The sequence below is a fragment of the Nannobrachium achirus genome, assembly GCF_963921795.1.
Source record: "Nannobrachium achirus genome assembly, chromosome: 10".
Classification (NCBI taxonomy): Eukaryota; Metazoa; Chordata; class Actinopteri; order Myctophiformes; family Myctophidae; genus Nannobrachium; species Nannobrachium achirus.
Window position 1 is genome coordinate 13,062,208 of NC_137819.1, and position 17,667 is coordinate 13,079,874.

The 17,667-nt window shown below is 43.7% G+C and overlaps 1 protein-coding gene across 1 annotated transcript; it reads right to left on the bottom strand.

The window, feature by feature from the left end:
- Nucleotides 1-8,903: 8,903 nt before the first annotated feature.
- On the bottom strand, nucleotides 8,904-16,729 carry LOC308292819 (nucleoside diphosphate-linked moiety X motif 6-like; the record flags this gene model as incomplete). Its single annotated transcript, XM_080735241.1, has 2 exons — nucleotides 8,904-9,738; nucleotides 16,617-16,729. 2 exons carry the CDS (start codon nucleotides 16,727-16,729, stop codon nucleotides 8,904-8,906), a joined length of 948 nt encoding a protein of 315 aa, XP_080591367.1.
- Between the last annotated feature and the right edge of the window lie 938 nt (nucleotides 16,730-17,667).

A 17,667-nucleotide genomic window follows, 5' to 3' on the forward strand; every position in this document is an offset into this window, starting at 1 on the left:
GCAGATTACACTGAGACAGTTTCAGACTGTTCACGGGAGAGAGACCACATGACCTACTGTATCATACTATTATTATTTCGGGGCAGCAGACCTTTAACTAAATTCATAGACACATTTTATAGTTTGGATTCATTGAATACCAAGGGACCTTTTCATATGCAAACTTGTGATAAAGTATTGAAATCAATAACAACATGTCACACCAAGACTATGCAAAGTATTGCGTCTATCCGTCTGTCTTTCAATTGTTCTAATAAATACCTCAATTGATAGGTACGGTCCCTCCTACCCCCATCTCGCTAGTAAAAAAGGTTCCATGTACCCAAGGTTCTATGTTCCCCATGCACTTAACCCCACAAAAAAGGTTTTGGGCAGATTACACTGAGACAGTTTCAGACTGTTTCAGGATGCACACGGGAGAGAGACCACATGACCTACTGTACTGTTCCCCGCTCAACTTTAAAAAGGTTCTATGTTCCCCACTCATCCAAAAATACAGGAAACATTCATTTCTAATTATTAATAACAACTCTAAACACACAATAATGGGGAGAAATTACGAATAATAGTGGGACAGGTGGCCACTAGGGACATCTGGGCACCATGCCTTTGTTATATGACTGGGCATCTGGACGAGTGGGCACCTGGACAATAGGGACATGTGGGCTTAAGTGGGCACTTATCTGTGCACTATAGGGACATGTGGGCAGACTGGGCACCTAGACAACTGGGCACCTAAATTAGGATTGCCCACATGTTCTTAGTGCCCAGATGTCCCACAATTTCCTGCATTTTATTGGGTAACATATAGGCTACCCAGAACCTGGGGAACATAGAACCTTTTAGGGGGAGAAGTGGGACACATTATGATAGAACCTGGGGAACATAGGGAGGACCCCGAACAGATCTCCACACGCACGGTCCCTGCCTGCCCATGTTAGCATTGCTAGCATGGGCTGCTTGCTAACGTAGCAAGCAGCTAGTATGCTAACCTAGCTAGCTCTTACTGTTGTGTTATCTGAACGCAATAATGTCTCAAGGCCCCATGTGTAACGTGAGGCAAAACAAAAACACTGACGCAAGGTCATTGTTGATACCGTGTTTCTTAAGACGTAGCCCTGTAATACCACCGGTAGCGTCATGAGTCAGAGCTAAAAAGAGAAATCTTAAGACGCTTACCTGCGCGCCTGAAAAGAAAAGTAGATCAACGCTCAACGGTTTCTTGTTTACAGTTTACAGTTTACAGTTTAGGCATTTAGCAGACGCTTTTAATCCAAAGCGACTTACAATAAGCAGATACAACATCGCAATAATAAACAAGATAATAGGTCAGTACATTAACAGCAATATAACAATGTAAATGGATATCTATCTATAGAAAAACACAATATAATCAAGTTCTAAAGAAACCTAACAAACAAAGTTAACTAGCTTCATGTATGGTCATTGATTTTACTGTAGTGCTAAGGGTTTAGGTGGAGTCTGAAAAGGTGAGTCTTCAGTCCACGGCGAAAGGTAGCGAGTGAGTCCGTTGTTCTAAGTGCGACAGGGAGTTTATTCCACAACTTGGGAGCCAAGAGGGCAAACTGTCTCGGACGAGTGGATTTTTGCCCTGGAGTTTTTAGCGAGGGTTCGGTCAGCATCCCTGTGTTGGCTGATCTAAGTGAACGAGTGGGGGTGTAGGGGTTGATCAGCTTTTGGAGGTATGGAGGAGCCATACCCTTGGCTGCTTTGAAGGTCAGCATCAGTGTTTTGTATTCCATGCGGGCCGCAACCGGGAGCCAGTGGAGGCTGCGGAGAAGGGGAGAGACATGTGAGAACTTTAAGTGCACATGCCGGGAGACCAGTGAGGAGAGAGTTACAATAGTCGAGTTTTGATATGACAGATGTCTGAATGAGGAGCTGCGCTGCCTCCTGGGTGAGGAACGGTCTGATTTTACGGATGTTATAGAGTGTGAACCTACAGGACCGGGTGACTGATGCAATATGTGCCTTAAATGATAGCTGGGTGTCCAGGACCACACCAAGGTTTCTAGCAGTCGGAACTGAAGTCACCAATGCATTATCTATGGAAATAGTGAGATCTTGCCTGGGGCTTGTAGTGCTGCTTATCCTTTAAGTTGGCCTTGTACAAGTGAACTATACTGTCATGAAACTGCACCGCAAAGTTTTTATTTGTAAATTGAACACACAAACGCCGATTAATAAGGCACTATTTCAGAAAGATATAGTGTTGTGACCCAAACAGCTTTCCGGTTCCGGCGCAAACACGTCAACTAAATAAAATACAACTACAACTAATTCTATATATATATACATAAACGAGTAGATTTAAAATATAAAGTACATTCCCCATCCCCAAATATGTTTAAATTATGCACGGCCCCTCAAAGTACCCGATATAATACTACTACTGCTACTATTAATAATAATAATTAATTATTATTATTATTACACAATCGTTTTTGGTGTTCACGGCAGGTGATGGGGTAATTATAATAATTATAATTATACTTATAATAATTGTAACATCCATGGACAGGGGGTAAACCTATTATATTTAGAATCCTATAAAAGTTGAATATTATTTTGAAGTAATGAAACGCCTGACTGTCATGTCATAAAACTCACATGGCTTAGGACGATTTCTTTATATTTGCTCCTTACGTCTACATAAAAGTTCATATTTCAAAAACTAAGCGCCTAATAGCCACAGATCTTACAATAATGTACGGGCGCAAAGAAGAATCTGTATTTTACGTTATTGTTTAATAATAAGCATTTTAATTCGATCAATGGCCATTTTCTCCGATTCTCTCTACTACTCCCTATCGGTTGGGAGGTGTACTGCACTCTGATACGTTACCTTTCTTTTTAGAAAATGGCCGGCCGATCATATTAAAATGCTTTTTATTAACCATAAAAAGAAACAGTGAAGCATAAACCCACGAACGGGTTAACTTGGAACCATAACATGTAAACCATGAACCACCAATGCATTGGGTTTGTAAACACACACATTTGTATAAATACTTTTGAAATGAACCTGTGTGCACACAATTGTTTATGGCCAAAGTACCCTTGTAGCCTCTTTCTTTTCTTTTTTTACTGTGCCAATAATTTTTTAATGAATTCTACAAATATTAACGTAAGCCATTCTACTTTTTCTTGTTCTTCTTGCTCTGCTTCCTCTTGTCCATCTTGCTCTGCTTCCTCTTGTCCAGCTTTCTCACCTTCTTGTTGTCCATCTTGCTCTACTTCTTCCTGTCCAGCGTTCTCACCTTCTTGTTGTCCATCTTGCTCTACTTCCTCCTGTCCAGATTGCTCTTTAGGCTTACATTTCTTGTATGCCCTTTTCAGAAGATAGCGATTACTTTTAGTATTTTGTACACCTAACCTAAACCCCTGGCTATATCATGCCAAAACGTATTTGATGTTAAAGCGACAGATTCTTTATGCTTTTCAACGTGGGTCGCTATCTCTTCTGGAGAAATGTATTTTCTTCGGGACCCTCCAAATGCTTTGAAGGAAATTCCTTGTTTTTTCTTTGGTGCCATGATTCCAAAATAAATGTTGGATTACAATACAGAGGTAGAGGTAGCTGTCTAGAGGTACATCAGAACTGGGACAGCCTATAGAAATAGCACTAGTAAAAGTTGCGAAGAAGTAAAACTAACAGTAGTAGTGAAACGTATTGGAAGAATTACTGGTAGTAAGTGAAAGCATTGAAAAGTTTGATCATTGTGTGTGATTAATAACTTAGTAGTAACAAAAATATAATATATAATAATAATGTTTCATGAGTGTTGTACTGTACCTTGTTTCTGAATTCGCGTCCCAGGTCAGACAATAGTCTCTGCGGGACCCCATACCTATACACCCATTTTATAATGCACCCTGTGATCGTATCTGCTGTCTTGTCTTTTATTGCGTAAGCTTCAGCCCATTTGGTGAAATAATCCACCATGACACACACATATCTGTGGCCCTCCTCTGTAGTCTCCAGTGACATTAAGTCAATTCCAACTAATTCAAATGGCTCCCTGACCTTAGGGAGAGAAAACAGACAATTAGACATCTGTATGATGGCTGGAAGCCCATCCTAGCAAATGGAGCTAGGGATAATCAGTTGCACAACACTCACTGTGATGGGCTGATACTGGACGCTGGCCTTCAAACTGCTTCAAACGGCAGCCTGGACACTCTGCGAAGTCAAATGATATGCACATTAAAGGAGTAGTTCACCCCCCAAATTACTTATTTTCTATCGACCAGTAAGACTCCCTGATCGGGAGATAAGCTTTAGAAGGCAGTTGTAGCCAATCAGGGGGGAATAAGGGAAATTGCAGCTCATCTCTTTGGTGGTCTAAGTCCAGACACCAAGTTTCGAGATGGTACCATGCTGCAAACTGGAGTTATGGATGTTTAAAGCCCAGCCAATAGGAAGACAGGGGGGCGGGGCTTCAATAATTATAGCTCTTCCCTATTGGCCGGAAAAAGGCCCAAGTTGTGAGAGCGCTTTAAAGTTGAAATCATGTTGCTAGGCAAAAGTATGGCAGAGTTATGTGTGAGAGCAAAGTAGTTTATTGCAAAAACGCATTGATTTTAATTGGGGTCATTTTTGACCCCACTCATGGAAGAGTGTAGGTGCATCCAAGGGTTAAATATATTGTGTACCGCTTTGTATGATTTTTGGGCAAAATAAATTATGTAGGAGCAGTGTCCAAAAATGTGTTTTGCAAGAATCAGCCTCATGGAAGAGAAGAGGGCCATGTGAGAAATGGGGTGGAGGTTGTGGTTTGGCAGCCAAGTAGTGTGTGTGCAAAGTTTGGCATGGATAAGGGCAACAGTGGCGGAGATATGAGTAGGGCACAAGTGTGACTTGACGGACATACTGACAGACTGACAGACGGTGGAGGTTTTGATAGTAACTGCGACCTAATGGTCGCAATTACTCACCCCATGGAGACTTGAGTTCAAGAATATTCTTTTGTTTTTGTTGCATTCCTAAGCCAATCATTTGAGGAGAGTCTTTAGGGTCAATGACCCTATCAATGGGTCTTTAGGCCCATTGATTCCGGGTGGAGACATCTCCATCCAGAATCAATGAGGGTACATGTATTATAATCAAATTATTGGGGGGAAAAAAAAAATAATAATAAATATATATATATATATATATATATGTTACAGTATGTTTGGACGTTCATTGTAAGAGCGCTTGTTTTGTTGTTCACCACACACCAATCACCACCAGATGGCGACGACAGCCATTCACTAGTGAAGGCGCTGACGTCACTCGTTTGCGACTCTCTTTCTTTATTTACTAACCTAGCTCGGCAGTGTTTAGCCATTAGCCATTAGCCATTAGCTCCATTGTAGTCACTTGGACAGGGCGTTTATCGTGGGCTTGCCCAGGCCTGGGCATAAATATAACGATTGCATTCACCACGGCTTCGTAACTCGCGCGGCCCTGGCCCGCTCTTCGCGGCCACTCGCGCCTGCGGCGCGCGGGGGCGAAGAGCAAGACCAAGTCCGCTGGCCTTCGCGCCGCTTGCAATGTCGTGGACAATCGAGCGGCTCCGCCTGGAGGACGTTGTTGTGGCGACCGCTTGTTCCGCCCCGTGCCGCACGGCGAGTGCTCCGTTTCTCGACCGTACTGTTTCTCTAACAAACCGTGACATATATATATATATATATATATATATATATATATATATATATATATATATATTATATATATATATAATTGAACTCAAGTAACCATGGAGTGAGTGATCGATAGATAGCCATTTGGGGGTAAACTATTCCTTTAATGTATATCACAGGCCTTTGGTCAAGCCATTTGGGGGTAAACTACTCCTTTAATGTATATCACAGGCCTTTGGTCAAGCACAAGTAAGTGAAGGGGATATACAATGACATGGGTGTTTGAAAGTAAATACTAGTTGGTTTCCTAGGCCTGCATGAATAGGCCTGCATGTACAAAGAATACATGCATACATACAAATGGTGCATCCATACCCTACCAGTCAAAAGTTTGGACACAGCATCTCACACATGCTGTGTCCAAACTTTTGACTGGTAGGGTACATACTGACATTCATAGGCCTACTGGACTGGAACTTACCCATTTTCTTAGATCGCTCTGCATGCCAGGCCAGTAGTATCAGCGGATCGCTGCTTCGTGGGTTTTCTCCACTCCACAGTGACCACCAACACTACTGGCATGGGCTTCAACAAACACCTCATTGGCCTCAGCAGCCGACACCACCACCTAGGTAGATAGCATATAGAGATGAGTTATACCAGGGGTGGGCAACTTTGATGACAGAGAGGGCCACACTATTTTCACACTCACTCCAGAGGGCCACAATGCATATACAGGCAAACATAGCTGATCTACCAGCTCAAAATGTGTCGCAGAGCAACCCGTTTTGAGCTTGTAGATCTGCTATTTTTGCTATTTTTAATTGGAATCCAGAATTATTTTTAGCTTATTTTTTAATTTATTTTGGGCTCGTTGAAAGCGAGCACACATATGTTTTCTTCATTATTTTGTTGTCTTCAACTTAAAAACTGTCCAGGGTGTTCATAAAAGCCTGAGGATAAAATTACCAAAGGGTTTTCTTTTTTAAGTGAAGTATCCCTTTAACTATATGAACTTAAATATGAATACATTGCACATAAAAAAAAGACTACTAAGGCTACTAATATAGACTGAAGTAATCAATAATATATCAGTATTCCGATATTAACCTGTAGGATGCATTAAAGGAGTAGTTCACCCCCAAAATGACTTTTTTTCTATTGATTACTCATGCCATGGAGAGTAGAGCTCAATAATATTTTTAGTTTTTTGTCGCATTCCTAAGACAAAAATGTGATAACAATAAATTTACCCCCATTCATTTCGGATGGTGACCCGTTTCGAAACGGGTCACCATCCGGAATCAATGGGGGTAAATTTACTCAAATCAAATTTTTGTCTTAGGAATGTGACAAAAACCAAAAAATGTTATTGAACTCTACTCTCCATGGCATTAGTAATCAATAGAAAAAAAGTCATTTTGGGGGTGAACTACTCCTTTAAGTTAAGGTGGCCACTGGGCCGCCCGTTGCCCATGTATGAGATACAGACAGTCCTCTTTTGAGCCCCATTGGGAAATTCAAGTGTTTGAGCACTAGAAGTAAGCATGCAACACATTTACCTTGGCCAAATGAGGCTCCTTTGAGCGGCTTCTGGTGCATTTGTAGTGCAGTAAACCATCTGGTACAAATACATTTGAAAATGTATGTGATGGCAATATTACATTTCAGACCTTATAAAACAATTATCTTATGGAGATTGATAGTTTGAAAGAATACATACCGATTAGCACATAATGATGGTCTCTTCTCCTTATGTTGCCCCTGGCCTGGTGAGTTAAAGAAGGCTGACCTTCTGGCTCAGGCTATGTGCCATGCAATTTAAAATCCATAATGGATTTGTACAATTTTGGGTCCACATACTTAAGTTTTTGGCTTAGGCCTACTTTATAACTTACTTGCTAAATATGTCTTATACTGCTCAATAGCTCAGAGTCTAGGCTACTCCCAAAAGAGTGTGTGTGTGTGTGTGTGTGTGTGTGTGTGTGTGTGTGTGTGTGTGCGTGTGCGTGTGCGTGCGACGTGCGTGCGTGCGTGTGTGTGTGTGTGTGTGTGTGCACACCTTTATAATGTTTGTTAGATGAGCAAGCCAATCTGCAATCACACCTAAGCCAACCACCTGGACTCCATGTTAAAGGGATATTTCACTTTGAAATATGTTAGGGTACATTTTAACATTTAGCCCCCTCCCTTCAGAGCTCTTCTGCCTACATCAGTCGCTAGTGGACTCTGATTGGTCCGTGAAAACTGTCATGGCGGAGTCAGGCGGATGCCCGCTCGACTCAAATTATTTTAATAATCTATACATTATAGTGCCGTTTCACGCTGCACACGACGTCCCTCATGCAAGGATGTCACGCTCCTCGTCCTGCCGACTACGCCAGATTGTAGTGATGCGCAGGAGTGGGAATCGAACACCACTCTCCCACTCGCCAGTCTGACACGCAAACCACTGTGCCAATACAGCTGAGCTCGATTGGCAGGGCGGTTGCGGGTCGGTTTATTGGCAGGAGCTACACATACATACAGAGAAAGGCAGATGGTATTAGTGTTAGCAGCGCTCCAAAGTAAGTTGCAGTGGCTGGGATGGATTTGTTTAGATGACGTCATCTCCGGTTGTATTCTGGGATCTGGGATTGAATCTCGTCTTTGGTCTTTGGCGGTGTTGGTGTAGGGCAAATTGTCCAGATATCTTGTCTCTGGCACAAGGGATGCAAATTATCCCAGAGCGAGTTTGTTTGGAGTTAGGTCACAGACATATAAAGTACATAAAGCGGATGAATCTTTTGTAAAACCGGCTTCAGACAATGCTGTATAACTGCTAGCTCACATAACGCCTTCAGGACCTAGAACTAAGATACACATCTCATCTAGTATAGGCCTAACATTCTCATCTCTGTGTCCACCTTCCTCTAAATCTTCCTCTCCTCCAAACAGTAGCATCCGGTTATCTCCCAGCATGCAACAGCACATCCCAGATCTCCCAGTCATGCTTTTCCCCGTGGGCTCCAGCTTCTTCCACGAGGACGCCTCTGGATTGAATTTCCACCAATGAAACCACAATGTGAAATCATTTGTCATAAATACACTTAAGGTAGAAATGCTAGCTATAGCTACACTATGCTGCATCATTAGTCTTACGAGGCAGATTAAGTTGCTTTGTTTAAAAATAGTGTCCAGTTAAATCAAGTAAATGTTGGAACTATATGAAACAAATCAAGTTTTGTCCGGTCCAGCAGCTTTTCGAGGTCTCGTCAGGGTTTCAGTGCCGGGGGCAGCTCCCGCTGGTACAACTGGTAAAACATCCCCGAGTAGACGGCCGGAAGCTCCTCCATGCGGAGGTCGATTGCGTCAAAGCCGCGGTTCAGGCCGTGAAGCAGTAGCCTGGCTATGCGGGTGGTAATGGGCGTTGTTTCGTTGGTCTTGGCGAGCTCGGCGAGGTCCAGCCACTCGCAGCGCAAGCACTCCTGGGTGCAGAAGTTGATGTCATAGGTGAGCGGGCTGAGGCGACAGATGATGTACATGTCTGACATGCCGAAGGCTCCCGGGTGGTTGTGCTGCTGGCGGATGCTGAGGAGGGACCTGAACTGGGATCGGATGCCGGTTTCCTCAAAGACCTCTCGCACTGCGGTGGCTCCTATATTTTCTCCAGGGACAGACAGACCGCCAGGGAACTTCCATGCATTCTTTGTCTTATTTTTGTCTTGAACGACGAGAACCTTTCCATTGGACTCATCAACAACTGCACCTGCCACTCCGACTTGGTGTGTTGCAAATCCTGGTAACCTGCTCTCCCCTTCCCCCAGCCAGAGAGCCAGGATGGCTCTGTCCTGTTTGGCGTGGTGGAAGGTGAAACCGTGGCTGGCGGCGGCACCGGCACAGCGACTCAGTGAGATGGGCACGTGAAGCCACACTGCCACCTTCCCCTCTGCCTTCCACTGGTCCAAAGAGCCTCGCAGTAATTCACTGAACGCCTTTTCACCGATTTCCGACGGGAAGCTGCTGTCATCTAGCTTGACCGTCACTCCACCGAACCTGTCCACTGTCCCCTGCAGGACACTTGTCCTCCTGTCCACTGTCCCCTGCGCGCTGTGGGAGGCACAGGACAACACACGTGAAGAAAAACTCCACGTTCTGCTGCACAGCGCGCTTCTCACCAGGGGTAAAAGTGTGCGACGTAAAGCACTCATGGTTATCAGCCCGTAAAACCCGCTACAAAACTACAATAGACCATATTCACACCGCGGCCATTTTGGATCACATGACTTTCTGGGGTAGCAGCCTGCATTACAAACCATCGTGAACAATGGAGCGATGGTCCTAAAATATGAGTTCTATTCAACCAATTTCTTTTTACCAAATTGACAAATGGGCAGATGACAACATCAACATCCCCAAAAGGATTAAATAGAATGGTATATCCACAATATTCATGGTAGTTAGGTTGCAACCTTACTGTGTACAAATACTTGCTATCTGTGCAGTGCTTGCTCCACTAGCATATTAACTATTTGTTGTTAGATTGTTTCTGATTAATATGCAAAGATCACGATACAGTACTATTAACTATATGATGGCAGAGCAAGCACTAGTCTGCACACTGTAGCAAGTCTTTGTACAGAGTAACACTGCAACCTAACTACCATGAATATTGTGGATATACCCTTCTATTTAATCTTTTTGGGGATGTTGATGTTGTCATCTGCCTATTTGTCAGTTTGGTAAAAAGAAATTGGTTGAATAGAACCCATATTTTGGCACCATCACTCCATTGTTCACAATGGTGTGTAATGCAGGCTGCTACCCCAGGAAGTCATGTGATCCAAGATGGCTGCGGTGTGAATGTGGTCTATAATAAACATTCTTGCTCAATTAATTCAGTCGACTAAACAACATCGCATCCCCCGGCTCTGTCAACTCCCTCTAACTTACTTGCTAAATATGTCTTATACTGCTCAATAGCTCAGAGTCTAGGCGACTCCCAAAAGAGGTGTGTGTGTGTGTGTGTGTGTGTGTGTGTGTGTGTGTGTGTGTGTGGGTGGGTGTGTGCACCTTTATAATGTTTGTTAGATGAGCAAGCCAATCTGCAATCACACCTAAGCCAACCACCTGGACTCCATGTTAAAGGGATATTTCACTTTGAAAGATGTTAGGGTACATTTTAACATTTAGCCCCGTCCCTTCAGGGTCGCTAGTGGACTCTGATTGGTCCGTGAAAACTGTCATGCAAAGTCAGGCGGATGCCCGCTCGACTCAAATTATTTTAATAAACTATACATTATAGTGCCGTTTCACACCGCACACGACGTCCCTCATGCAATGATATCACGCTCCTCGTCCTGCCGACTACGCCAGATTGTAGTGATGCGCAGGAGCGGGAATTGAACACCACTCTCCCACTCGCCAGTCTGACACGCAAACCACTGTGCCAATACAGCTGAGCTCGATTGGCAGGGCGGTTGCGGGTCGGTTTATTGGCAGGAGCTACACATACATACAGAGAAAGCCAGATGGAATTAGTGTTAGCAGCGCTCCAAAGTACGTTGCAGTGGCTGGGATGGATTTGTTTAGATGACGTCATCTCCGGTTGTATTCTGGGATCTGGGATTGAATCTCGTATTTGGTCTTTGGCGGTGTTGGTGTAGGGCAAATTGTCCAGATATCTTGTCTCTGGCACAAGGGATGCAAATTATCTCAGAGCGAGTTTGTTTGGAGTTAGGTCACAGACATATACAGTATATAACGCGGATGAATCTTTTGCAAAACCGGCTTCAGACAATGCTGTATAACTGCTAGCTCACATAACGCCTTCAGGACCTAAAACTAAGATGCACATCCCCATCTCTGTATCCACCTTCCTTGAAATCTTCCTCTCCTCCAAACAGTAGAATCCGGTTATCTCCCAGCATGCAACAGCACATCCGAGATCTCCCAGTCATGCTTTTCCCCGTGGGCTCCAGCTTCTTCCATGAGGACGTCTCTGGATTGAATTTCCACCAATCACTGAAGGCCACTCCCTCTATCCAGGCCCTGCCACCAAATATGTACAGTTCTCCATTGTAGGCAAAGGCTGAATGATCGTAGCATCCTTGTGGAAGAGGTTTTGCAGGGGTCTTTTTCTTCCGCCGTCGGGCAGGGGTCTTTTTCAGCCAGCAGTTTGTTTCTGTGTCAAACACTCTGATGTCATTGTACAACTCGTCGCTTATTCCTTCGCTCGGACATCCACCAAATACAAACATCTTTGTCCCGATGATGGTGGCAGAGTGGTGTTCTGACAAAGGTGGCATAGTGCCGCTGGTGTTAATAATTACAGACCAGGTCTTTCCCGGGGTGTCCAACCTGTAGATTGCAGAGGTAAGGTTGCCATATTCATCTATAAATTTTAGTTGCACTCCATAGATGTACATGACATTCTTCAAGGCACAAGCTGAATGGCCCCGCAGCGCCTTCGGAGCGTCCCCAGAACAGTCAGGCATGGTCCATTCGTGTCAATCAACATGAAATGCATAAAGTGTGTCATCATTGAAGGTAAGGCCACCTGTGAATCCTCTCCATATGTATATGTATTTGTCCATAAGCACAGCTGTGTGATAGAGGCGCATGAAGGGATCAAGGCCAGTCGCTTCGATTTCTTTCCATTGCAAAGAGACCGTGTTGAAGACATGCACGTCGATGGGACCCTGTTGCATAAGTCCTCCAAAGGAGAACACATTGTCCCCGACCACCACGGCTGCATGGCTGGACCTCCTCGGTGCTCCTTTCAAACAGTCCACGCAGCGCAGCATCCTCCTTCACACTGTAGCACCAGCTTGGATCAAAATAGAATACCCTGAGTCTTCCTGGCTATACAGCAAAGATCTTCTGGACTCCTTGCCAACCGCTATAAGAGAGGGGGAAACTATGTGGAGAGATCAGCTTTGACTGACTCGTATTATCCATGCTATTTATATGGTTGGCCGCATGCTAGAGTCATCACGGTGATGTCACTATGAGTCAGTCAGCCATGCCCAAATATGGCGTCTGTGATGTCAGACTTAGATATGTTAGTTAGCTCCATAATGTGTCAACACAACCCCCCAGCACCACAAACAGCTGTGTAACCAGGTTTAGCACCTTAATGAATTGAGGCTAGAGAGTCTCTCTCTCAAAGCCAGAGAGAGATTAACCGAATATCCGCGCACACCCCTTGATAGCAGTGATAGCTGAGTGGTTAGTGTCCATGGTCCCCGAGGTTGCAGGTACGATTCCTGGCTCCAGCTATCACTGCTCCCCTCCCCCCTCGCGCTCCTTGTGGGCAGCACTGGGTTCAGCTGGATTAAGCTGAAAACTGAATATCCCTTGTGGGATGATGTAGGTAAATTCTTTGTGTGTGTGTGCGTGTGCATGCATGTGTGTGGTTCCTCCTACCGTCCGTATGTCCGTTGCTGTATTCACATATGCTGCTGCCTGAAATAAGTGCACTTGGCTTATTGTGGGCTCGAGCATGGAGAATAGAGATCAGTACTATCTCCTCTGAATGGAATAGCCTCGCACCGGAGAAAACGAATAGATCTGAACAACAGCTCCAATACATTCCTTGCTGTTGTTTGCTGTTGAACAGCTACGTCGGATAGCATTCTGTAGCTTTGCGCCAATTAGTTAGTTAGTTAGTAATTTTAAAAACAATACGGTGCATTTTGTCACCAAGATGCCTAATAGGCCGAAAGGTTACGGGCTGAAGCCAAAGCTTGTAATGCCCACCTTATTTCATTTAAAAATACATGATCAACAAAGCATAGAGACGACCGTCGTGGACGACGGTATCCCAGCTGTTCTGGTGCTTCTCGATCTGACGGCCGCGTTTGACACGGTCGACCACAATATCTTATTATCTCGCCTCGAACACAGAGTAGGCATTACTGGTACCGCCCTACAATGGTTCAAGTCCTACCTAACCAATAGGAGCTTTTCCGTGAAGCTCGGGGAGTTTTCTTCCAATATAGCCCCTCTCACCTGTGGGGTCCCCCAGGGCTCGATCCTGGGCCCCATTCTATTTTCACTGTATATTCTTCCCCTAGGAGAAATTATAACTAGGCATAATATATCATTTCACTGCTTCGCAGACGATATTCAAATGTACCTGCCTCTTAAGTCACAACACAAAAATACAGTCTATAACCCACTACAGCTACTGCAAAACTGCCTGGCAGATATCAAATCCTGGATGGCTTCAAATTTTCTCAATCTCAATGACAGTAAAACCGAAATCATCACCTTTGGTTTAGATTCTTCAATCCCGGCCCCTGCCATCCTAGGACCCCTTAGTCCCTACATACGCACCTCTGTAAAAAACCTTGGGGTCATCTTGGACACAGCCTTTAAATTAGATAAACAGGTCAGCTCTGTCGTCAAAACTAGCTTCTTTCATCTGAGATTATTAGCAAAGATTAAACCATACCTATCCCGTAATGACCTTGAGAAGGTCATCCATGCATTTATTTCATCGAGATTGGACTACTGTAACTCTCTGTATGCCGGTATAGATCAATCACAACTCAGACGCCTACAGTTGATCCAGAATGCAGCAGCACGCCTCCTTACCGGCAAAAAGAAGCGCGACCATATTACCCCAGTCCTAGCTTCGCTCCACTGGCTTCCTGTCCGCTACCGAATAGATTTTAAGATTTTAATGTATGCTTTTAAAATTAGGAATGGGATGGCACCCCCTTCACTCGCTGATCTCATCTCTAACTACTCCCCAGCCAGAGCTTTAAGGTCGGCCGACCAGCTGCTGTTGTCGGAGTTACCCACGAACAGAGTAACAAGGGGCGATCGGGCCTTTGCAGCGGCAGCCCCTAGGCTCTGGAACAATTTGCCCATACATATCAGAGCCGCCCAATCAATAGCTATTTTTAAATCCCTGTTAAAAACATATTTTTTCTCCCTGGCTTTTAGTGACACTGATCTCTATTCTCCATGCTCGAGCATGGAGAATAGAGATCAGTACTATCTCCTCTGAATGGAATAGCCTCGCACCGGAGAAAACGAATAGATCTGAACAACAGCTCCAATACATTCCTTGCTGTTGTTTGCTGTTGAACAGCTACGTCGGATAGCATTCTGTAGCTTTGCGCCAATTAGTTAGTTAGTTAGTAATTTTAAAAACAATACGGTGCATTTTGTCACCAAGATGCCTAATAGGCCGAAAGGTTACGGGCTGAAGCCAAAGCTTGTAATGCCCACCTTATTTCATTTAAAAATACATGATCAACAAAGCATAGAGACGACCGTCGTGGACGACGGTATCCCAGCTGTTCTGGTGCTTCTCGATCTGACGGCCGCGTTTGACACGGTCGACCACAATATCTTATTATCTCGCCTCGAACACAGAGTAGGCATTACTGGTACCGCCCTACAATGGTTCAAGTCCTACCTAACCAATAGGAGCTTTTCCGTGAAGCTCGGGGAGTTTTCTTCCAATATAGCCCCTCTCACCTGTGGGGTCCCCCAGGGCTCGATCCTGGGCCCCATTCTATTTTCACTGTATATTCTTCCCCTAGGAGAAATTATAACTAGGCATAATATATCATTTCACTGCTTCGCAGACGATATTCAAATGTACCTGCCTCTTAAGTCACAACACAAAAATACAGTCTATAACCCACTACAGCTACTGCAAAACTGCCTGGCAGATATCAAATCCTGGATGGCTTCAAATTTTCTCAATCTCAATGACAGTAAAACCGAAATCATCACCTTTGGTTTAGATTCTTCAATCCCGGCCCCTGCCATCCTAGGACCCCTTAGTCCCTACATACGCACCTCTGTAAAAAACCTTGGGGTCATCTTGGACACAGCCTTTAAATTAGATAAACAGGTCAGCTCTGTCGTCAAAACTAGCTTCTTTCATCTGAGATTATTAGCAAAGATTAAACCATACCTATCCCGTAATGACCTTGAGAAGGTCATCCATGCATTTATTTCATCGAGATTGGACTACTGTAACTCTCTGTATGCCGGTATAGATCAATCACAACTCAGACGCCTACAGTTGATCCAGAATGCAGCAGCACGCCTCCTTACCGGCAAAAAGAAGCGCGACCATATTACCCCAGTCCTAGCTTCGCTCCACTGGCTTCCTGTCCGCTACCGAATAGATTTTAAGATTTTAATGTATGCTTTTAAAATTAGGAATGGGATGGCACCCCCTTCACTCGCTGATCTCATCTCTAACTACTCCCCAGCCAGAGCTTTAAGGTCGGCCGACCAGCTGCTGTTGTCGGAGTTACCCACGAACAGAGTAACAAGGGGCGATCGGGCCTTTGCAGCGGCAGCCCCTAGGCTCTGGAACAATTTGCCCATACATATCAGAGCCGCCCAATCAATAGCTATTTTTAAATCCCTGTTAAAAACATATTTTTTCTCCCTGGCTTTTAGTGACACTTGATTTCCCTTATTGCTGCTAAATGTCTGTTTGTTGTAATTTTATTTTTATTTTTATTTTCCTACTGCATGCTTGTCTTGTTGTTTTGTATGATACTGCAATGTTGCTTTTGTTTTAACCTGTACAGCACTTTGGTTGACTTGTCATGTAAATGTGCTATATAAATAAAGTTGAGTTGAGTTGAGTTGAGAAAAAAAAGATAAAATAAAATAAGAGCAAAACAATGGCATTTTAACTCATGAAGCTTCAAATATTTCAGATCAGACAAAAGAAAAGAAGATATACTGTAAATGTACACATAACACTTCTATGTAGTTATTATGAGCTGAGTAGTAGTCTTCAGTCTTCAGTCTGCAGAAATGCAAGAAAAGCATATAACACAGTCACTGTCCTTCACGTAACGTAACCATGGCCATTTTTCAAACCAAGTAGGCATGCATGATCGGTTATACATTTCCTTTTCAAACCTTCTCCCCGGGAAATAATTTAAGTCCTTGGGCTGGAAGGGTTTCTCAATTGCAGCTAAACTGGCCATAGTACTCGCCCTCGCTGCAGTGGACTTGGCCCCGGCTGGACAGTGCTTCTGCTGGGGTGAGAATCTCCCAGAGGCCGTGGAACCCCCGCGTCCTCCACACGCAGGCTCAATTTCCTCCTCATCCTCCGATGATGACAACAAATTGACCGACTCATCATCATCAACACTAGCACAACTCTTTTTGATTTACGCCCACCAAAGAAATCTGATATACGTTTCTGAGCCATGATGCCGATGGAAACCAATAGGAATGTAACTATACATTAATAGCGATTCGATACATATCAAGATACATGGTTGACGATATGATGGACGATATTGGTTCATTCATGGCGATACGAAACGATTCGATTCAATGATTTAAAATCAATATATTAACTATTTTGCTAATAAATTGAATCTATGTGAAAAGTGTGGATAGTGCAGGTTTTTAAGGGAAACATGTATTATTATGGATATTAATAAGTAAACACAGTGATTATCTGGCAAATACATGGACATGTAGCTATATGGAAAGGAAAAGTAATTAAACCCCTCTCTTTACTTTTTCTTCTTAAAAATGCTAAATATAATGCACAAGTAGGTAGTATGGATACAATCGATTATTTGCTCTACCGATTCGATACGATACAAAATCAAACAATACGATTCAATTTTAGCTGTTTTCATTTTGATAAACTTCGATTTTTTTTAAATTAAAAACAATATTTCGATGCAATTACTATATTCGTTACACCCCTAGAAACAAAACAACCTGCTGACAGCTGACAGCGTCATGCGTCCTGCGCGTAAAAGGTAAACAGGAAACTGCGGACTGGTCGGCTGCCAGCAAACGCTGATTCGTAATGATGATAATAAAAACTAAAGTCACAAGTGTAGATTAAGAATATTTATTTCTAAAATAGGCCTATTTTCTTTTATTCCCCAACCCTGCCTCATTTCTTTATAATTATTTTATTTAGATTTTCCCCCGTTGAGGCCTGTACTTCAGCACCATCCCGCGGTAATGTCCTGGTCCCTTTCATGCCCATATATGGAGGTATCTGCATCCATCAGTCTA